The sequence below is a fragment of the Zonotrichia leucophrys genome, chromosome 2, assembly GCF_028769735.1.
Source record: "Zonotrichia leucophrys gambelii isolate GWCS_2022_RI chromosome 2, RI_Zleu_2.0, whole genome shotgun sequence".
Taxonomy (NCBI): domain Eukaryota; kingdom Metazoa; phylum Chordata; class Aves; order Passeriformes; family Passerellidae; genus Zonotrichia; species Zonotrichia leucophrys.
The window spans coordinates 18,403,123-18,427,584 of NC_088171.1; the positions used below are offsets into that span (position 1 = coordinate 18,403,123).

General features: G+C 38.6%; 1 protein-coding gene across 14 annotated transcripts in view; it reads right to left on the reverse strand.

The window, feature by feature from the left end:
• The window catches only part of KIAA1217 (KIAA1217 ortholog), a 356,974-nt gene that overhangs the window by 50,640 nt on the left and 281,872 nt on the right, over positions 1 to 24,462 (reverse strand). For all 14 annotated transcript variants that reach the window (XM_064704110.1, XM_064704108.1, XM_064704111.1 and 11 more), the window contains one exon: positions 22,846 to 22,939. In XM_064704110.1, the coding sequence (XP_064560180.1) occupies positions 22,846 to 22,939 (94 nt within the window). The remainder of the gene's footprint in view (positions 1 to 22,845; positions 22,940 to 24,462) is intronic.

Here is a 24,462-nt window from a genome sequence, read left to right on the forward strand (position 1 = left end):
AAGAAAAAGAAATTTTACAACTAATTAGCCATTTTCTTCAGTGCAGGATTTAAGCTTTTGCTAATGACTTGATGTGGTCTTTATTATGTAGAAGATACACAAAACACAGTAGAAAAACACACATATTCATTGACTGTAACACAGTCAACTTATATGAAACCAGTCTGATCATATGTAACATGTGCCATTGCAAAGATAAGACTGATTCAGAGGGTTTGTGGAGCACATGCTCAGAAAATCATCAAACATTTTATCATAGTTTTGCAAGCAGCAGCAGTAAGGAATGAGCGAGCAAGGAAAAGAAAAGGAAAACTTCCAAAACAAATGTATTAGTGCTTTGTTAAGAGAGGCCTGGCAAAAATCTGCAATGGACACGTGTGCTTTTAAGAGTGTAGAACCTCACTGTGCCCAGCCATGGCCTATCTGGATGGCTGAACGCTGTCAACGACAGACAGGGGAAATTCTCCCTCTGGAAAGCATCATCTGCCTGCTCTGGTGCCCTTGGGGTAAGGTGGATGAAGAGGGATATGAAAAAGTCAGCTGAGGACTAACTGCATAAGAAAAAATTATAATTTCTAAAATTCATGCTGACAATTTCATTGTCTCTCTCCAGCACCTCCAAGGGATTGTAGAAAATTGTGTATCACCAAGCCTGACTCCACATTCCTAAAGTTACAGAGCACAAAATAATGTGGATATCGCTGATCTGAAATCTACACAATTTTTCTCCCCTCTCACTCCTGGCTTTGATAATGTGACTGGATTCATTGTAGTTACAGTGATCCATGGCAGATGAAGCAAGAGATTATTCCTGCCCCACCACAGGTTTTTCCACTGGTAAGGGAATTGCAGTGTCAGTACACAAACAATAGCTGCTCTTATCACAGCAGGTTCTGCACTCAGGAATTAGAAATGATGTTCCCTAGGGCCAGAGATCAACAGTCTGGAGTATCAGGTATTAGCAAGAAGAAAGGAGATAACCTGATTGTGGCCACAGCAATAATAAATAAGTGTAACAGAACAAAGGAGTGTACTGGGATGGGTCATAAGTGAGCCAGACAAAAATTATTAAGTCAAACAGGAACATAATTTTTTCATTTACACAGAGAATAAGTCTAGTCTGTAATTTTAAATAAGATATAATTAAAATATAAGTAAAGAGTATTAATGACTTTATAAGAGGGAATTCAACACAGTTTTCTATTGGCGTGAAGCTGCAACACAGTAAGCTATATTGTGCCTACTGACTCTGGCCCTGGGCCAGCAGAACAAAATGACTCCTACTGACTTGAGCAGTTTTGGGATCATGTCTTCAGGGACAGGCAGATACAGATGTTTTACACCAAGAGAAGAACCCAGATAAAGAAAATCCTCCTAGATTTCTACTGTACAAGCTACACAATATCCTGTTTAGTTGCTTCACATAAAGCTACAACAAATGGAATAGTATCTGTCAAAGAAAACACAGCCACTAGGATATGCTGGGTTGCAGTGAGAGGAAGATTCCAATGTTACGGAATTTTGTTATGGAGAGGAGAAAATTTCCATGGGAAGATTTGAAAGCAACGGGTTTAATTTCCTCTAACTTCTGGACTTCATATTTCTGTATATGTTCATTCATTACTCATAAGTCAAAGCAATCTGTCAAAGAAAAATTCCCATTTTCCACCATAACACCATTTAGATGGAGTACTTTAAGATGGAAAAAAATCTGAATATGGGACTGAGCTATTGCTCAAAATCTTGTGTCTGAGTCCTGTTGTATGTAACATTATTTACTTTTGCTTTAAAGTAGTGCTTGGAGTACAGAGCCTCAATCAAGACTCCCTTGGGCTGGGCAGGGCACAAACACCTGGGCACCCAACCCCTTTCTGAGAAGTTCACGTGCTATTTTAAGCCGGGACTCAGGCCCTGGGTAGAGTGTACCAATGGGGAGACTGCTGGAGCCAGAGAGCCCAGGGTGCTCAGCAAAGATTCACTGGGGCATGTGGGCTGGGCAGGGACCAGGAGCCAGGCAGCTTTACCCAGTGGACTACAGTGTCTTCTGCCACATGGTTGGTATGTCCTCTCTTTCCACTTTTCTCTCTCCTCCAGACTCTTTGCTAATAGTAAGTTTAAAAATGTGAAGGATGGTCTTTTCTTGCTTCTCATCTGTAACTCTTTGGTGTGGTAGTCAAGGCACACCAAAGACGTACAGATGAGAAGAAAAGACCATTCTTTATATTTTTCTTTTCACCACTCTCTCATATATAGCCCACTTTCTGTGCTCTTTTTCATCTTCTCTCCTCTACCGAAAAAAACCCCATGTTGCTCAATGAAACCCCATACTCTTCTACATAGGCTGTCTTGAGCCACATGTTCCTGGACTTTGCATGACTCAGGGACAGCAAAAGAGGATATTGGGTTTATCTGAGCCTGTAAATACTGGGTGCTGCCCCACACGATCGCTTTGAGGGCAAAAGGAATATTTTTTAGTGCAAGCACAGGATCATGTGCTTTTCAACTGCAGCCATGTCATATGTTTACCTGAGGGTGGAGATTCCTTTAGCACATAGTTCTTCCTTGTTCCTACTGCCTACAGACCTTACATCCTTGAAATGGAAACTTGTCTTACCAATCCTTAGGTTAAAATATGGTAAACAACTAGCAACCATTTCTGTATAAAACATTTGAGGGAAAATCACATCACTGAGAATCTTTCCCTTTCTGCAGTAAAAAAGAACATATCATGTTTAAACATCTGCTGTGGAGGTTTTTGGTCAGTCAAACAAGACTTAAGTCTAAAAGATACAGATTTTGCTAATTTTTTTAAAACTGAGTCTCTATATGCTAAAAGAGTCAATGTTCTATAAAACCAGTTATGTTCTTTATTTCAAAGCCTGTTGGCACCCTGAGCAACTTGCTATCTTTTGAAAATATCTATATGCACAAAGTCAGCAAACCAGCAAACCATGCACCCAGGTGGGCAGAAGGAGCCTTGATCCTGGTGGCTGCACAGAGGACAAGCAGAGGCGGTGTCTCTGCAGCTGGGGCTCTCAGAGGTGTGCACCAGGGCAGTGCCAGCAGGACAGTGCCAGCCGGCACCCAGCACCGAGCTGCCACTGAGTCACCGGCACAGCACCAACGCTCCCGCTCGCTGTGCAGCCTGACTCAAGCATTTATCTGCTATGATTTCAATGTGAAGCTCGGGCAAAGGGAAAAGTAGGCCAAGTTTCTGACCTGGCAGCCCTTCCCTCTGCTCTCCTAGGCCTCCTCTACATCACCAGAGAACACAGCAACTGGCTTTGCCCCAAGATTTTCGGCCTGCCAAAATACCTACACTGAACATGTTCCCAAGGTGAAGGTTATCACCCTCTTGGAGACACTGGGGAGTTCCCAACACACTCTATTAATCACCTCTCAGCCACGTGAAGCTATTATTTTTCTTACTCTCCCTCTGACACCCTGTACTTCCCCAAGGAAAGTGCTCCTATGCTCTGCAAGCTGGCTCACCCAACAGTAAACACAGGACACCTGCAAAGAATTTTATTGAGACCTTGCAGTCTGTGATGAAAAAGCTACAGAAATACTAAGTACTGATACAATACTGACAAACTAAACTGTGGAGAGATCTTTTATGAAAATTGCTCAACAGAAAAAAAGCCCACTAAAAGTAAGGCAATCCTTTACTTTTCCACTTGAGGAAAGACTTAATGAAAGAACCCTCAATCCAACAACAATAGAATCCATCAGATTGTTCTTTCTTCATAAAAATAAACTGACAACTTCACTGTACTAGTTGTCCAAACCCCTCAACTTCACAATTAGTTGCACTATACGATTACAATTCTGTCATGACTGATCTTTCATTCCAGTTGGATTTGGAGAGCTGAAAGCACAAATCCACTTTTGAAAAAAAATTTTTCAAATTTTTTAATATTTGAAAATATTCTTATTATTTCTAAAATAAGATAATTTACAATAAGAAAAAATACACTTGAAAACTGCAGAATTGGTAAATAGTTAAATGAGAATTTTAAGTATCTGTACCAAAACTATCTGTCTGAAGCCAAATCAGACATCACTGAGAGGCTGTCACACTTGTCTCTTCTTCCTTTCTCATAGAATGCCTTCTAGCACCTATAAACTTCCCCATTCTATTGGGTAATTACAGAAAAAATATCATGCTGGTTGTAGTTGTGGGTTCCTTCACCCAAACAATATTATATTCGAAAACTTCAAACACATTAGCATAATTTTTAGTTGTTTCTGATCGGAAGCTTTTCAATGATATGTACTTTCAGCAGACATCTCTAATCCAAGAGAGCTGAAACATTTCAGAAAAGTATCAGTAAAGACGAAAGTTGAAAAAAAACCACCCAGCAGACTTCAGTCAACAGTGATGTTATTTCTTACCAGACATCCCTGAGGTGCTCTAGAGCTTTCCAGATTCATAGATCTGGGTCAACTTGGTCATAGTCTGATCTGGGGTAGGGACCCCAACTCTTCCATGTTCTCTTCTGCAGGGTGGGTATTTGGGGTTACCATGCAGGAGGCGTGTTGGGGTTTCACTGGCCACCATTCCCTGGCAGTGCTTCCAGAACAGAAGTTTACTTGGCAATTTTGGCTAAGAATGGGCCCTCTGATGCCCAGTAAAATGATTTCAGACCATGAAACCACTGACCTTGCCTATGTTGGAACTTGGCCTCACTTGAATCTGGCCCCACAGTACAAGGTTCTAGGAGCTGCCAGGGTTCACAATTGTTTTTTATTATGGGAACCACATACTGGTAAAATAAAACTGATTTTAAACGCTCAAACTTCCAATGAATGAGGAAGTCCAAGACCCAGCTAGCTGTTCTTAACATGTTTCATATATTTCTATTATTTTTTCCTGGCTAGTTTTCCAGAAAAGGAGTTGCAGAGCTCCCCAAGAAATCTCAACATTTATAATTATCTTCCCAGTATTAGCAAGCATATAGGTTTCAGTTCTTTCAGTCCTTTTGTATAGTTTGGTACATGCCCAGCTGTAAAAACCTCTGCATTATGGTGAAAGGAGACTTGAGATAAAAACTCAGAACATCTATGAAACAGGAACTTTCTAGGGTCTGATTATCACTATGGTGGATATGTCAAGAGAATAACTGGGTCTTTCTTCTTCATTTTATGCTCTTAATTCTATGGGTTTTTCTTTCCTTTGATGAACAGCAACACAACCAGTCAATAGAAGATGTTTCTTAGGATGAGTCTGTGATGGTTAGTGATGGTGAAATCATCCAGTCCTCCAGTTTCCATGTTCACAGATTACTTTTTATTTTGGCCAGGGTCAGCTAGCTAGAAGTTGACATGAACAAAATAGGAGAAGCAGAAGGTAATGCTCACTGTCTTAGAAGGCAGAATTTAGAGGACATTTTAGAGGAACGGAGGCATTCTGACTGAAACATAATTAGGTGTTGTCACCATACTGCCCAGTATCACTGTGACATCCATCCCCCTATCTTTCTCCCACTTGTGCAGGTGCGCACAGAGGTTATGACAAAAGCACTGTTTGATACTCAAAAGTAGAATTTCTAGGATACCATACTGTGGCTATCAATACATTGACTTGAAGCTCAGACACACCATCATTTCCCTTGCCATATCACAGAGGATCAAACACATTCTTAACATTATTTTCCCTTATTTTATACATATATGTTTAATATACACTTGTGTATGAATCCAGTCCCTACAGTGATCCAAATGTTTTACCTCAAGGTATTTTACATGTCTCAGTATGTCCTTTTATATCCCTGACTACGTATAAGCTTAATTCATACCATATCCTAAAGCTCCCATGGGGAAAACAAAGAATACCTAGTTCACTTTTTACTGAACGTAAAACAGATCCATAAAATTCTAAGCTAACCACAAAACAAATGTAATGGTAACATCAAAAATAATGTTTGAGTGCTTCACCTGTGCATGCTGAAGATGGATCATGCAAACAAGCAGAGAGCAGAGTTTGCAGACCAAATCCTACACAGTCTACTCTTTTGGACATAACTTCTTCAGCTATCCAGATGCTACCCTGAGTATTTGTTTTGACAATTTAAAATATTACCACTCTTACTATACTCTTAGACAACATTGCTGCCTACAGATCAATAAAACAATCTTTGATAAGATCTTTGCTTTGAAGTAATTAAAGTCACTTACTGTTTCTTGAGGAAATCCCCTGAATGGCTACAGCAGTGAGATGAACATTTGGTTCCACTTCTTCTAATAAAGCACTTTTTGTTTTCAGTCTTGAATATCAATCCTTGGTTTATAGTACAATATTTTGTATATCCATGTCTTCTGCAAAAAGGTTTTGAAACAGGGAAAATGTTCCTTTTTCCCTCTGCACACACCAGGCCATCTTGCTTTATCCGGTCATCTAAGTAATGCTGTTTGAATAGACTGAAGTACTTTTCCACGTGACAAGCCTGCAATTTCTCCTCCCCTTCAAAATTAGTCACTAAATAACCTCCTTGGCATGTCACCCAGTCACAAACTGTGCAACACTGTGATTCAGCCACTCAATCATTTTTTAATGTGTGCCTATAAGATGCACAGAAAGAAACTAACATACTGGAGCGAACCACAAAAGAGACTCACAGAGGGGAAAGCCATAAATAAAATAGTGAGTAACCTCTGTTTCAGTAACACAGTGCACTTCAAAGGCAACACTATGAGACCTATACATATTCATTCCCCAACAGGTGAAGACCTCCAACTATTTAGCAAACTCAGTAACAGAATTCTAGAAAAAAAAATCAGCAAAATAAACCTGAGAAGCTTTTCACCTCCTCAGACTGGTAGTGCCACTGTAGAAGGAAGCACGAGCTCCTCCCGTGCAGGAGCTGTCTACTCATTAACCAGGTACCTGAGCCACCTGGATAAGCTGAACTTTGGGGTCCCCATAAATCAATCCCATTGTTACCTCTGCAGCAAACCACATAAGCCATTATGTTTGGTTTGATTTGTTTTGTGGGGGTTTTTCTATTGTTTTGATTTTTTTTTTTTTAAAGAGGAAGCAATAGAAAAGGTAAATACATTTTCAAAAATTTGAACAGAAAGGATACTTCGCTCCCTTCTATACCCTCACACAAAAATACTATAGAACATGAAAATTGTCTCCTTAAAAACACAGCATTTGCAGCCTAAAAGATATCACACTTACATATCATAAGGGCAAATCTCATGACACAAACTGTTCCCAGTCCTGCAGTTATCTTCTGCTTTGGGGGGTTGATTCTTTTGCTCTTGGTTTGGATTTTTGTCTGATTTTGCTATTGTGCAAGTCAAAAATTGTCTGTATCATCATAAATGGCATTCAAAGGAATAAAAATACAATTTACGCATAAGCTAATACTGCTGTACAGAATTAGCCCTAATGGGACATTACAAGAGCAGCATTTCTGTTTCACAGTACTGCTCTCAGTCTTTGCCACTAGTGAAAGAGGCATCATTCATTCCTGCTATGAAATGGCAATTTAACACTAAGCATTTAAGTAACAGGAGAAAGATCAGAGCAGAACTGGTAGCCAAAACTAAAAATCCAGGTGTTCTACCCCTTACTACCCCCAGCCCAGCATCAGAGAAGTCTTCCAGTTTTCTAGACAGCTGCTGTGAATTCTGATTTGTAATGCATGCCATAAATTTATATGCCATTATTGATCTTGACTAGAACTTTACAAAATATATACGTAGTGTAATATAAACAGTTTTTTCAGAAATGTAAAAAAATCATTTTTTCTTAAATGCCTACTTTTCAGTTTCCATGTAAAATATTTTAAAACATTATTTTTATTAAATATTTGCACTTGCACTATAATAAAATATTACTATGGCACAGAAACAATGTTAAACCTATTTATTTTTATTTCAAATTTAATCAGTCAAGGATTGTTTCTTGCAGTGTAGGGGTAAAGCAGTATTTACCATTCAGGCATCTGGTTTATATTTGGCAGGTTTAACTAACCAGTCAAGCATCCCCTTTTAATGAATGGATGTATGTATTTGACCTAGTTAGAAAGATGCTTAGGTTGGCAGACCAACCAGACTCAGAAACATCAAGAGTAAAAAAAACCAAGCAAATTATCCAAGAACACTTTATTGCCACATGTGCTTCTCAGCAGTTGCAGAGAATATTCTTCTATCCATGTTCTTCCTTACAGGCTAACAAACCTGAAGTGAGAAATTATTATGCTAACATGCAGGATAAAAAAGATGACTGTACTTTGCTAAGTTTCCCAGCAATGAACTGCAAGCTGGTAGGCTGCACGTTTTCAGTAATTGGACTCTAGCATGACAAAGTATATCCCAGAACATCAGACAGGGATATAACCAGCTCTCCATACACATGACATGATATTCATGTATGTCTGATGTATACAAGAAGCTTTTCATTAGATGAATTAATCTGCTTTTAATTTTATAATATATCAGGCACAACATCGTAAGTATTGCAGCTATATCATTACCAAGGCTGTTATTTAATTTGTAGGTTCTAACAATGCATACAAACAATTCAAGCATCACTTTCCATTTCAATTACTTTATCAGAGCCCTCAAGCATTATCTAGCTTGCCATGTATTATCCCATGTACAATTACTTGCCATATATTTGTTTATAAAGTACTGTACAGAAAAGAACTTCTTTTCAGTTCAAGCCCCTGTGTAAGCCAAGGGCATGCCCCTAAGAGACACAACACCCTGTGCTTCACTGAGACCAAGCCTGGAAGTTCAGGTTAATTTCAGACTTTAAAACTCAATGTTAATGTCTATATTAATGATAGGCTCAAGTCACCACAGACCTGTAATGCCAGTCACCCTCCTTTCTTCTAAATCATTAACAACGTTGGTCTGGTGAACATTTCCATCAATTTGCTCATCATATCAATTTATTTTTTGCTTGTTTCCCTCATCTTGAAGCAGAAAAAAGAAAAAAAAAAAAGCTAGAGGCTAAACATCAGTAGAACACACAATTATAAAGCCAGAAAATATTCTGAAGTCTCCTGTGGGGTATTACACATGTGGCATAGACATAACTTATTGCTTGACTGTTGATCAAAGTTTTTTCTGCTCCTGATAACAGCTCTTTTGGTTCCTATTCCTTTAATATTACTTTAGTGGATGGAAATAATTAAGTAGTTAATGCCTCATGGTGCTGCAAACAACTGTTTCCTTGACAGAAAACAGGGAATCACTTCCAGTGATTGCTGGTCACTAACTCAAGACCTGGTTTTGTTCTCAGCACTCCAGAATAAAGTGTGTGATGGAGTCAATGGGGTTTTGCTTAAATTCAACAAGTTAGCTGAGTCCAGGAGAATCCAAATGGAAAGATAGTTTGCTGAGGACAGCTTTTAGAGCTGAATTACAAAGAAAGCATATTTTCTCCTGTATTTGGGGGTTTGGGGTTAGGATTTTGGGTGTGGATTTGGGTTTTGAGATTTAGGTTTTTTTCTGCCATGGAAGGTCTCACGCCACCTCACCAGTTCTATCACCCTAGAAGCTGGGTAGCTTCTAATTTTGATCCAAGAGAAACAGTTTGAGATGACAAAGAGCAATCTGAGGAGTTGTCTGCAGGATCTCCCAGCTCTACTGGCTCTGATACACAAGACTCATGAGGGCAGCTGGGGAACTGCCCTCAGCATCTTTCTTCTCTCTGCTTAGGGTGGCACCGTGACAAGGTCAATTTCTTCTACAAAAGGAGAGTGATGCTTAGCTTTGCCTCCAAACACTCAGCAGAGAAGAAAAAAATGTTCTCACCTCATCCTGATCCCAGACTCAGTTGCTTCCCCGTGGCAAAAATGAGGGAGCAGAACACAGCCCCAGAGTTCTGTCCTTCACAAAGTCACCCAGGTGACACACACTGGCATCCAGCCAGGCTGTGCTGCTGCCACGGCACCCCATTCTGCTCTCCATGACCCTGAAAAACTCTTTCAAATTGGCTTTGACTTTTTCACATCAGCTCTCCAGCCCACTGCCCATGTTTATACCTACAAGGATGTGTGCGTTGTTTCCTTGAAGACTGAAAATCCTACAGAAGCTCTTTGAATTTGAGAGGCCAAGCTAAACAAACAGGGAGGGAACAGAACAGTTCTGGCTGTCTAACACATACTGGATTTGAGATTATGTGCAAACCACTATCTTCTCCTAAACATGCATATTGTTTGGACTCCCTCTGTTTAGTGGTTCCAAAGGCATTCAGTGAAACAGACATGTCTTGGAGTAAACACAAGTACCATAAAACTCTCTTATACTTATTTCAAGCTCCCTAGTTCTTACAACACCCATGCAAACAAACAAACAAAAAGCCCTCTCATGCCCCAGAGCACATTATTACTGGCTAGAATACCCCACTATAAAGGGGACAGCAGCTTCACTGCTGGCAAAGCAGCACTCTCACTAGAACAGCTGGAGCTTGCAGTGTGCACCAGCCTGTGCACAAAGCCTTTGAACCAGCCCACAGATAGCATCTGAGCTCCCAAGAGAACAGTGTTGTCTTGTAACCTGTACATTAACATTATGTATACACACATACATATATGTTTTGCATAAAAGCAGTAAATTTCTGGCCTATCTTTTGGGGATGGCAGATCAGTATAATCAATATAATCTGAAATTTTTGATTTTTAGGGATTAAAAAAGTTAAAGGCAAACAGAAGTGGGAAGTCATCTGCTGGAAATTCTATAATCCTCTCAAAATTTTTTTTAAGTTTACTAGAGCAAATATAGCCAACTCTCACTGGAGTTGCATGAAGAAGGTTCTGCAAAACTGAACTATTACGTCAGGTCTGCAGTCTGTCTCTCTACCCTGTAATTCAAACCTCATGCTTTCCCCTTGTTTCTGTCCTGATTTAGGCAAGGACATTCTCCTAGCTATAGGAAAGTATCACAGCGTGTATCGCAGACATATATGCATTAAGCACCTCTCAAAAAGTCAAGAAGCAATATTAATTGCTCTGGATTGAGGATTTGTCTCACCTAATGTTTCATTAAAAGAAAGTCAGCCAGACATCTTCCAGAGTCAGCTCATTCCCCTGGAGCTGGGCGGGACAAGCTGCCCTTTTGCATTCCCAACCTCTCACCACTTGCTGCAGTGGGCAGCAATTTTTACACTGATCTTATAAGGATTAGATTTTTTTTTTAATTCTTTATAGTGAGCCTGCCCATATGTCTTTTCATTTAGCTCACTTTCTGTTCTGTTTCTCATCCTACTTTTTTCCTTTCCCCCCCCCCCCCCTTCTTTATAAGAAAGCTGAGATCCTATAATCCCAAGGACACTGATGGCTTCATTTCATCTGCTGCTTGCTGGTCCATGCAAGGGACATTGCTATGATCTGCCTTGGAGAATCCAACTTGACCTGTGGTTCCTGTTTTATTGAATTAAAAATTAAGCATCTCTCTCTTGAAGCCAGCAATAAACATTATTTATTTCTCAGCAGAGCAATATGGAAGGACATTCATTTTCCTCTTCCTCTGTCCTACTATTAGTACACTTATTTATACCCAAACTTTCTAACTTTTTAAATGCCGAGAACTGAGTTTGTGGCATGAAATGTTCCCTTCTTAGTTCAGAGGTAATGCAGAAATATTAATAAAAATAAGCCGGTCATATATTGCAGGTATTTTACTAACACTTAACTCATGACTTGGACTAATGACTTTAAAGATCTTTTCCAACCTAAATGCCTCTGTGATTCCCTGAAACAGGGAAGAGAGGTAAATAAGTATTATGTGGAAAGGTAATAGGGAATTCTCAGTGTAGAAATACACAAGAAAGGAAAAAAGACAAAACAAAAAGGGAATGAGGTAGTGCAAAGAATAGTAAATAGGAGTTTGTGAAAGATGAAAGAGAGTAATATTGGAGATGGAGTGCTGAAAAATTAATAGGGAAATAAGAAAGGGATAATAAATAAAAAAGGAAACAAAGACAAGATGGGAAGAAAGGAACTGATGAAAAAAAGAGGAGTTAAAGAGATTCACATATGATGAAAAAGTCAACAAAAAATTAAATGAAAGAAAAAAATGGAATAAGTAGAAAAACATGAATTAATGCAAATTTTCTTCAATGCTAGAAGATTTTGCATTAGTTCTTGTTATGACAATGCTGTAGCCTATCATACTAGGCATGGTAGGGAGAGGGAGAGAGTAAGAAAGGAGGGAGAAGAGGGACAAGAAAGAACATCCAACATAAACTTGTTTCATTTTGTTTAATATTCTGAGGCTTCATGGGTTTTTTGGCAGATGGAGTCAGACCATGAGGGTAGTTTTTAGGAAAGAAGTGAGCAGAGCACTTCAGGCAAAGGCCAGCTGGAGTGACCCACTAATGCTTGAGGACATGGGCAAAGAAAGTGAGACCATCACTGGCCTTTGCAATTCACTCTCATATTCAAAACAAAGATATTTGAGATGCACTTTAAAGCTCTAAATGGCTTTTGAAACCCAGCGTTTGGTTCAGCCATTACCACTGAAGACATAGCAAAGCTCCAAACAGCTTAATCTCCCTCAGACAGTGCAAGAAATAACAATTCTCTGCAAGTGAGGCCTGAATGCAGCCGCTCTGAGACGCCCCAAGGAGCGGGACTGTGTGCTGAGAGAGAGCGCTGAGCTGGCTGCTGCCCTCTGTGCATGTCTGCTTCCTAGTGGGGGACAACAGAAGTTCTGCTTTGACTGAGCCAGCACCAAGCTCTGACAAGAGATGGGACATGTCATGTGTGTGTACATTCACACGTGCATGCAGCCCTTGCTTCTCAGAAAACTTTTTCCTTATCAATCCATTGTGTTATCAATTCCACTGTGTTCTCAATCCCCTGATCACACAGACTTAGGACCTCAAGAACACCTGCACATCAAGAGCTCTTTGGCAATCCTAATATTCAATGGCCCTTCCCATTCCTAAACTGAGGTCACCTTTTTCAGGTGTAAAACGAGAACAAACAAAAAAATAAGAGGAAAGCAGTATCATATTTCTTCCCATAAAATGTGAGCTTACAACATGCCTCATCTTAAATACAGAGCCCATTGCTTGAGCTGTATTTGGACTAGCCTGGTTGTACCTGTACTGAAGCTGCTGTCACAGATTAAGTGTCAATGAGAAAACCTTGACAACACACTGGCTGAACACTGCTTGGAAGGGAATGGAGCAGAAGGCCACTTGGAGCCTGACCCAGAGCCATCCCATGAGAGCCTCCAGTCTAGCCACACTTTAGGCAAAGTGAGCAAAAAGATGGATGAGAGGCAGCACATTTTGCATTGGCCTGTCTGAAATGACAGTGCCTCTGTGTGGAAGTTTATTTCCCCAGCAGCATTTTATCATTTGAGCTATCTTCCTTCTACCAGTCTGCACTGCTTTACTGCTGATTGGCAAGACAAACACCCAGATCACTTAACAGCCACTCATTTCTGCCTATTTATGTATTTAATTTCCTATGAACAAATGAAATGTGAGAGTTAAAAAAAATGTTTAGATTATCCAATTAAGCAGAGAGAAGTTAATAAATTTCTCATGCTTTATTTTCCTACGCTTCCTTCATGTGCTATGCAGACAGAATGGTGAGTGCACTAAGAAACCTCTTGGCATTTCAGCCAAGATTTTTCAGGGTGTTATCACAAATGACAAAAATATAAACACACTAAAACATAACACATTTCAATCCTAAAAAGGTCGGATTTACATAATTACATCATTGGTTTGCCAATATCCACGTTTATCTCATCAGTATAGCATGGCCCACCCATCCCATAAGCTATTCAGATTGTTTGGATTGAATGTATAAAAGCTGTTACTGATCTATTTTTCTAAAGTTAACATTATGACAACCCTCATAACTAGTGCTGCATTCAAACCAATTGTTGCCTTTTCTTTCAAACCAACTGCTCCTTTCTTCTGATTTTCCACTGATGCTTTTTATGGCAGAATTTTCTGAGAACAAACAGAGTCATGTAATTCATGAAAATGCAGAAAGCATTTCCTCCTCCCTTCCCATTCTCTTTGAAGAGATGAAGGACACCATGTACATAACATAGACAACCACCACCAATGAGGGGAGCCAAACCCTTCAGACCAATCCCTATTTCAGCATTTCCTTAGGGCACCACAGAACTGATGGGGTCATCTCTTTTTTTTCCAAAAAAGGAATAGTTTCAAAGATATACAGTTCTGGTACAGATCAGCATTTTTATTTGGTTTAAATATGCTGTATATCAGATTTCTGCTATTTAAAAGAAAAATACTTTTAGTAACTGCACTCATAAATCAAAATAAATGCACGGCTTTCTGACTCCCTGTATTAACTCAGCCTTATTTTTGTTCCATATTTGTATCTCTTCTCATTGCATTGAAAACAACTAAAACTGAACAATTTGATATAGTTAAATGAACTTAAAGAAAGTGCAACCCTTGGTCTCATCTTACATTACCAAACAATTGAATCAAAATACAATTCCTATTATATAGATATATGAAATGTAAAAAATGTAAAAAATATAGAAATATTATAAAACAGAACTGATAATCAAAAGACATGGGTGGCATGTTTACACCTGTTTCTTCCAATACACTGACACAGAAAATCAGAAAAAATAAGTTGCTGTGCTGAGTTTCAGAGTCAGTACTACTGGCAAGAGAAATGGTAATGAACAATCTGACATTCAATTGGATTTTGCAATGCAAGTGTCCAAGCCACACCACAGCTTATAGCCTTAAGGTTGAACAGCATTTGCAGTTTTATGTCTTTTGAAAAGACAGAAGTGCTATCAGTGCATCAACTAAGAGTCTTAGATCACAAACTTCTTCCTACACTGTTCGAATCCTACATTTTCTTTTCCTTTTACTTCCTTCTATCCCTAAAATATCCAAATTGGTCAGCACGGCTGAAGTAAACAATCTAGTTTACCCAAAGGTCAAGCTATATATAGCAAATATTAAGTGATACCTTTACCCAACACACCCATTCAGTCTTTTCACTTAGTCACATGGAATTCAGATTTGCAATGATGTAAGAAAGACATATATTCAGACAAAAAATAATTTCAGCATCACATCATTTCTCACGGAGTCCTATTGCGTGCTGATATTTGCAACTGTCTTGCTTTTGCCAGCTGAGGCTTTTTTTAACCCCAGATCTTAACGTGTATCCAAGGAAAGATATTTTTACTGCTCATATTTTCAGAAGACTGATTAGTTTTCCAGAGCTCTTAATAGAAAAAAGTACAATCCAGCATGGAGAAGAATCAAGATCCTCAGATGTATAACGGTGTTTTCTTAAACACCAGGTAACGGTTTACTCCTCTTTGTTAAAAGGAAGATAGGGACAGAATTAATTCTCTTTAGTACTCATAAGGCTAATGACTAATAATATACTGATGTAAAGACTTAGTGGAAAGCAGAGAATCTGGGACACGATCATGAGCTAATACATTTTGGATTTGTGGAAAACTTACTGGAAAAGCTAAGGTTCTGCATGACAAGAAGAATGGCTTTTTTGAAGAAGAAACATTCTTGCTAACTTCACTTGGTTCTGGGAATTGTGGTAGCAAAATGCTCACCTTCAAAAAGTTATTTTTAACCCCTGGTCAAGTAACAGCTCATTTGGAAACCTACCTGGAAGTCACAAAACTTGACTGGACTTTGACTTGCGTGACTCCCGCAATTCAGATAAGCTACCCGGTTTACAAAAGAGGTAAAGAAGGGAGGTCACAGCCACAAGCATTTTTATCATCTATCAATGTGTTCAGGGAGTTCCTGCAACATCTGAGTCTGTCAAGTATTTAGGAATTTCAAGTAAGCAGTCAAATTAGTGCAAACTGCTCCATTAAAAGCAAGGAAATCGGAGGGGGGGGGAAAGCCCAGCAAAACTTCTAAAGAATTGGCACAAGGAAACATTATGTAAAAAGAGGTGGAGTAAGAATAAAACCAGAAACTAGTAGACAATAAAAAATCGACTCAAATCCAATCCTTATGTTTTGATTCAGGGCAAGCTCTCACTGAAGGCAGCAAAATCTTTGCCTGAGAACCTCAGATGTATGAGATAAAATTTCTAGTTTTAATGAAGAGCTGGAAAGACCTTCACCCAAAAGAGATAATATGTTGTCTGTGGGTAACTTCATGAGCTGCAGGGTAAGCTCTCACCAAACCTCAACATGAAAGGCAGACCAGCTTGAATACAGACCTGTTAGTGGGAAATAAAGAACCCTCCCCCTAAAAATTCCACTCTCTGGAAGTTTCCAGGTTACTGGTTTGTGATATCTACCACATGACACTCCTCAGACTGACTGGGAGATTATTGCATGGGTGTGGCAAGCTCATGCTCCCTGAGCCCTTTCATATCAAGAACATGACACTTTCTTTCAAGAGCAGTTTCACATAAACTTAAAATCCATCCTCATTATTTGAAAATTAAAGAAACTCTAAAAATGTATCTTTTAAAATGTTGGTATAGTAATAGTATCTACAAGGTTATATTCCTTATGCATACATATATTCCTATACATACATATAATACTATTCCTAATGTTTGCGAAATAAATAAAATACACCAAAGCATAAAGCCATCATATTAAAAAAGCCACAGTGGAGTATCCATCCAACTGTTACAGAGGATCTGTATCTTTAAACAAAACAGCTTTGGGCCAGAAAACATTTGAGATTAATATACTGTTTTATGTGTAGCTAAAATAAAAAGAATAGCTTTTTCCCTATGATTCTATCCTTTTTCTCCCTAATTTAATCATTGCACAGCAGTAGGTACTGTATATCAAAGGACACATGAATGAAAGAGAATAGGTACATTTACAGTCTTTCATCACAGACTGATTTGATGCAGGTACTCCTTGGTATCTGCAGGTCTGTAGTTGCATAAGTAATTGGTAACTACTGAAAGCCCACTCAAAGCAAAAGTAGTAAAATCCATATCAGTAAAAAGAAAATCCAGAACATCAGAGACTTCTTTTATAAATTTTGTTCAGATCTCAGCAAGATTTGTAACAGTAAGTAGGAAAATAACTGTTCATGTCTATGTAAGTTTGAAAACAGACATAAAATCTAAGAGTAGAGGTTGATGGTTTATGGAGCAATTAAATATTTATTTTCTCACACAGCTGAAGGACGAACAATTTTCATTGTTCTGACTGAAATTCCCAGTTAATCTGAATATATCTTTTAGTCTGGAAAATAAAAAGAAAACTAAAAACAAGAAAAAAGGAATTATATATCCTTCATTATTTATAAGCATCATCTTACCTTACATCTCTTGGTGAGTTCTCTTTCTAGATGGCTTTGGCAGGTATTTTAATTCAGAATTAGTTTCAGCAATACGTGCCATTACATCTGCTCTTTAAAATAAACTGCTTTTTCTCTTTTCGTCAGACCAAGTATGTGGCCTGAAAGAGCTGCAGCGTTTCTGCTCAAGAGATTTCATGGACACTCAGAGGCTTTCTTTCCACTGTATGAAAGTTAAATCTGAGTAAGGAAGGCATTTTTCCTGTCCCGGAAATCAGCATAACCAAAACCAATGCTGAGCTAATGAGAAATGTTTCTTCCATGTGTTCTGTTTGGCAGACACCACGAGTCATATCGAGGAAACACGTGATGTTTATAAATACAATATGGCTTATGTTGTCATAACCTCTCAGTGACAAAAAGAGCACTAGAAAAAGCAGACAGCAAAACAGCAGGAGAGATGAGATTTGTATCATTTGGAAGGTCTCTATCAGATAATAGAGGTATTAGCAATTGCCTTTTCATTTTGTTTTTTTTTTTCTTTTTTCCCAAAAGGAAACAAAGTTTTAAAGTAATAGGATCAGAAAGGTAAAAACAAGGCAACTTGTATAAATGCTGTCCTATAGCCATCTTAGCACAAAAATACAGTCACTCAATCTATTGTTTGAATTATTTTCCAATAAATACTTTTGTTCTAAATACCTCTGTATAATGCAAAGAGCTCTTATTTTTTTTTAGGTGTAGTATGAAAAGTAAAGACATAACGGAGGCAGCGTTTGCATCTTTTATGTTTATTGATGTTAAGGTCATAAGCTACCCAATGAAAAGAACTTAAAGATGCTGGATGTATGTTTACAGGTACATTAAGAACACAGAAGGATTATTCTGCTTTTATTATTTCGCTATCTTTTCTGCAAAGCAGCACTGAATTTTAGCCTCCTTGGAAGCCTCACATTTTTGGACAGTTGTTTAAGGGTTTCTAGTACTTACAGGGTAATTTTAAGTTCACACATTGCATCTAGCTCTAGAGAGTTAAAATGTTGGCAGCCTGCTAACCAGTCACTTTCAAGGGGAAAAATGAAAAGTTGGAGGTGTGCAATTTCAATAATGAAAGCTACTTAGCACAAGTTTACAGAAACTTAACAAATGTCTGTCTTGTTTTCCTATACAACTCATTTTAACTCCTCTCCTCTCACCCTGGCAGCAAAAACCCCCATTGTTGTCAGGAACATTATTAACATTTTGCCACTCTAACTCCCACAAAATGTGGAATTTCCAGGTTCTCTGCACTGCCCCAGCTCAGCTCTGACTCAACTTGCACTAATTGTTCTTTCTTGGAGAAAAAGTCTCAAAAAAAAAAAAAAATTCCAAAACACCTCAAAGCATACCTCAAGACAACAACAACCACAACAAGCATTCTTTGGATATTCTGACCTCACCCAGCAGAGATCTTATGCAAGTCAGACAATTAAGTAAAACCATGGTAGGTCTAGGACACTTCAAAATGAAGTGTACCTCATGGACTTTAGGGCAGGTGGATGGGAAGAAGAAAACTGCCAAGCAAAATAGCCACTAATTTTTATGAAGTAAAAACTCCCTCCCAGTTCTCAAAATTGGCTGGTAGGTGAAGCCCAAAACCAACCACTGCATAAGCCAACATTATTAGAATCCAACTGTGCCATCAGAAACACTGACTAGTTTCTGTAACAGAGGGGGAGATTGTAACTTAAGTTTCTTTAGCCTTTAGCCACTCCAGAAAAGGAGGGTGTAGAGAATGAGGATAGAAAATATGCTATGCACATTCAGTAGGGGAATCTCTTCAGCTCAACAGCCCAGCATGGAAGGAGCTGTGTCCATTCACTCAGCACCATATAAAACCCCACAGCCAGTTCCTTGCATCCACGTCCTGGCGTTCAGTCTGTGCACCATGGCTGAGTGAGTGCCAGCCTGGGCCCTTCCCTTCCATCCCATGCAAATCACAAATGGCAATTCCAAGGGCACAGAGCAGCATGGCTGTGTACAGGCATTTACACTGGAATTCTGAGCAATGCCAGGAGGAAAAACAGAGCATCTAAACATTTGTTCATAAGACAGTATTTTGTCAGAAGAAAGTACTGTTGCACAGAGAGCTAGAAAGTGCTGATAAGTTATACAAGCTCAGGTGAAACAATAAATGAATGAAAGGTAGCAATGTGAAGATATATTTTTCAAAAAAAAACCCCAGCTGTTGCAGATTTACAGATTACATTTTGGGAAAGGAAAAATAGAAAAGAAAAAGCACAAGTACAAATAGTCAGTGAGACAGCACTATGTGGCTACTTCTTGCTAAGCAGCATTCAACATGGCAGACCTGTCAAACAGGCCATGCTCTTCGAGAAGGAAAGGGCCAATACCAGTAAGCAAGTGAGGCACTCAAGGATTTCAGAAAAACTCTCTTTTAGAGATTGCTTGGACCCCCAGCCAATTCCCTTTTCTCAAACACAACTCGCTCAGAAAAAAAAGCATGACCAAAGAGCAGGAAAATTAGAATTAAATTAACGGACATGAAAGCTGAATGGCTCAATAGAAGATCCCACATTCTCCTTGGACATTTTAAGTCTTCTTGTCCATATGGGTAATACTTAATACTTCAAGCGTTACTGCCAATTCTTACACAGGTCTAACATCTGTTTGGTAGTTAAAACAGGTGTTCAAGCTGGCAGCTAACACTATTTTCTTAGATTATTTTGGGCCAGTTACATGGAAATTATTATAAAGCACATGAATAGAAGCCTGAATGTCATCAAACCCAGGGATAAACATTCCAAAGGGACAAGAAGAAACAGTAGAAAAAAAACCAGTAGAAAAATCTGTACAGGCAAAACTTTCCCAGTCACCAGGAAAATAAGGCTTTAACTCACAGATGACAGGAGACAACCACACTCTGAGTATCACCATGGAAAAATATACTTACAATGACTAATGCATTATATTCTAAATACTGTTTTCAATGATCTGACAGTCAGCTGCTTTTCTGTAGGTATTTTGAAACAGTTAAACATGATACCAAGCACACACTCCCTCCTTCCCACTGCAGTGAATTTACACTCATCCATCATATGAAATTGATGAATATCAATTTGCCTAATGCAAAGATATGCAAACATAAAAGGAGAGATAAGAAGCAAAAGTTTTTCTACAATCTTATGGGTACTCTACAATAGCAGTACATAAAATGTACGTGTTTTTCACTTAGAACCCTCACGTTTCCCCCTCCTTTACTCTGGTTTGCTAAGGAAGGAGGGATAAGCAATCCATCTGGCCTATTGGTGTTTTCTTCCTGCTGAACTAATAACCTGTGAATCCCCAGGCAAATTTCTACCAGATTTAACCAATGAGTAGAAAGACTACTATGCCCGTATAAATTTTGCCAAATTAGTGATTTGACAGAAGATCCTACTGTACTCCTGCCAAAGAGAGAAACAGTTGCAGTGTGGGCTCCAGCTTTTCAGACTCCAGAGGATGAACACTGGAGAGTGTCATTACTTTGGGAAGAGTCTCAGTTTAGGACCTGAGTATTGCTGCATAAGGAAGGGCCCAACCAAAAGACACACATCCTTAGAAAAACAGGTTTCAGTATTTCTGAGCTCAAGAAATCACTTGTTTCCATGCTCATAACTTTGAAGTGCAGAAGTTCACATAGATCAAAGGAAAGACTTTTTGCATGTTTCTCCACAAAGCCCCTATGAACATCCTGGCTCTGACTTCACCTCTCAGACCAGAAAGACAAGAAATCTGCCAATGCAAAGCAAAAGACAAATGAGAAAATAGCTCTTTTGCTGGATGCACAGAATTTCAAAATGTCATCTCTGCATTTCTATACAGTAGAACACAATATTCTGCCATGAAAACACCACCTCTGCAAAGGCTGTCACTGTGTCACCATTATATTTTAGTTATGGCCAAAAGGTGCTAACTCAGATATAATCAGGACATGTTGAGTGTGCATATCTGTTGTACAACACAGGATTTTAAAATAAGCAATTCAAATAATTGCAGTTTTTGCACAGAGGCAGCACCTGTGTTCAAAACAACTCTGCCAGGTAGCAAATGCCTGGAAGAGGGCCAAAGAAGTAATTTTTACTTTCAGATATATGTAGTTAACTACAATAGTACCTTCAAATAGGCCTAGAACACACAAATAATGCCACAATATATACCTTCAGCATCCACTGTGCCTGGAACAAGAACAGTATAAGATAACTTTATAAAGCCACAGTTACAAGCATTAATGTCATAATGCACAGTGACAGTACGTCATGCCTTTGAATATGAATGAGATGTATCAGATACATCCAGTTACTGCCACAGGAATGTAACTAGAACTAAAGAATTCCAGGATGTTACAGAATACACAAAAAACTATCACATCTTCCCTTTGAAGAACATCTATTTCCTTTCTCATGTTGTGTGTGCAGCTGTGCGAAAAATCAAGTAATTAGCTTTCTGACCTATCCAAGTGACCACTTTATAATTGAAGTGCATAAATGAGAGGTGGTTGAGAATAGTGCCTGTAAATAAATTGTTTCAATCTTTTTAAAATATTGTGGCCTTAAACTGTTGAAACACAAGAAGTACTTACACAAAATATTAGTAATAAAGCAGGAAGACATGCTCAGAATGAATAATGAAACCAAGTAGCAAATGCATAGTTACAGAAATCACTTCACAGGAAATTTTCTGCATAATTGAATCAGCTTTGGAACACACATAAAAGCCACAAAGCAGGTAGGACAGTAGTGGCATTGTCTTCTGGCCCCATGGAGTTAATTTGGTTGCACTGTTTCCTGGACAGACCTAGGTTGGGTGGGGAGGAGATGAGGTTGTGTAATCTCACCCCCACCCCCCTGTACTGCAACACCAGCTGCAGGTAACACAGTGCAAGAGGTGTCCCAGGGCTGAATCTCCTGCCTCTTGGCCACAAGGGAGGAGGTAACAGGGCAGCAAAAGACTGACACAGAGAGAGAGAGAAATCAAATGTTCCAAGTGCATTCTCTATAGTTTCCTAATACAAAACGTTCACCAGAAAATACAAATATACTCATCCTTTTTCAGTGCAGGTAGAAAAATTAGGAAAAGACAAATTATTTATACCACAATGAGTATTTATCAGAATTTCCTATCCAAAACTATCATTAACAAAGATTTTCAGTAGATTTGAAGTGAGGTGTAGCTGCTCAGTCACTGGAAGCCAATCCCTGCTGAAGCTTTGCTGGAGTGCACTAACACTATGCCATACTTCACTGTAAAGGGTTTGCAAACACAGAGTAGGAAGCTATAAAACTCTGAGTACTGTTTTGTCACAAAATACATAATTAAAGGCTATCTTTTGCTTCACAAACTTTTCTGCATTTAAACAAGATCAAAAAACCAGTCGATGCCCAGGGCAAATAACTGAAAGAAGAAAAGCAGTTAAAACACATTACAAGAAGCATTATTTATTCCCTTTTCTGTATATGTGCCATACATATAGCCCAGATTTGCTGAATTTCTATGTACATATTACATTTGAGAGTTTAAACATTTAGCAGAAAAGCTGGAGGAAAAAAGAGTATAAATGCAGCATTAGTACTTACCCTTATATCTCCATTTACAGCTCTGGAAGTGTGATTAAATGCATGTGCAGGGTCTTTGTTGTAAACTTTAAGGAAAGATCGGTCTTGAATATTCCTGGAATTAAAGAATCAGCAATGACAACAGATGAAAGCAGTTTTATTTACTGTTGCCTGAAAGTTTCAGGTAACAGACAAACATAGTAGGTCTGCAGTCAATCTATAAGAAAAGCGTAAATGCCATAACTAAGACACACACAAACAAACAAAAGCCTGCTTTGATTCTCTTTCCCATGGGAAGTATCACTCTTTCACTAGAACTCCACACCCATAAAAATTAGATAGTGTTAAGTTTCTTTCAAGATCCTGCCATAGAGTGAAAACACTTTGAAGACAATAGAACTTCAACATTTACACAGCACTCAAAAAGGATTTAGTTAATATTTACATGTCTTATTGTGCACTCAGCCCACATAAATTTTTGCTATTCTAAGAAGCGAGAATATCAAAAGAAAAGCAGTCTTTCTAACTGCAATGAGGAAATTTTAATTATCAGCTTGTTCACAAAGCTAAAAAAATCCACAAAAGCTGAAAATTCAGTTGTAGATAAATTCTTCCTCTAAACTTTATCTATAATAAAGAAAGTTTTTAAAGGGAAAAAGTATTGCAGAAACAAATTAGCAAAAAATTTGATGAAAGCTTACATAGAAATAATTTAGATGAAAAGCCCTGCAAGAATACTTTTGTTTTATTTGGTCTCTACACTTTGTCTTTGATTAGTTAATTTTTTAACTACTTCATTTAGGAAAGCAATGACAGTTTTTCATTTTGTTTCAAGACCTACCTTCCCATAATTTTATGGCTTTGACACTTGCCCTGAGCTCTGCTGATTTCTGGTTCACATTTAATCAGTAGCAAAGCCTCCAATCTACGCTCACTTACATCCTTGCAAAGCTGCGATTCCTTTCATTTCCCCGTAGTGATCTCTAGAGAATTTACTTACACATGTGACTGAATTCCTTTCCTCCAGGTGCAGCTACAAGTCTAGTGAACTGATCTTAATCACTTGGATTGTAATTTAAAAATGAAGGGAAGGATTGTTGGGCAGGTCCAATTTCTTTCTTACAATGTCATATTACAATCAGTGATTGCTTTGAATGGGTAGCTAGTCAGAACTTGTGTTGCTGCTGCTGTAGATGTCAAGTAGTTATTAAAGAAGCCCCGCAGCTTGAGAGACAGATCAGTGTCTTATGTTTAAGAACTGGAGGGCTGATGAGAAGTTTAGTATTTATGAGTGTTTACTTGTAGACTGCATAGGAAAATAGCTACCTTGCGGCAAGTTCAAGTTCTTCAATTATTTACGGTAACATAAACTGTTTTCCATCTTGCAAATGTGACCCTTTGGCTCTGAGACCTGCGCTGGGAGGCTCCGTTACCATTGTCTGCCTCGGACTTGGGACTGTGTTCTTCTCAATACAAAGCAAGCTCTCTCACCTTCCATTCAAGAAATGGCATATTATTCATTTAAATACATTTTATCTACTGTCTTTTCTGTCTGATGGCTATGAGATGGTACCTCAAACAACTGGAGTTTTTTAAAAGGCATTTTCCATAAATAGTTCTTGTAGAAACATGACACTT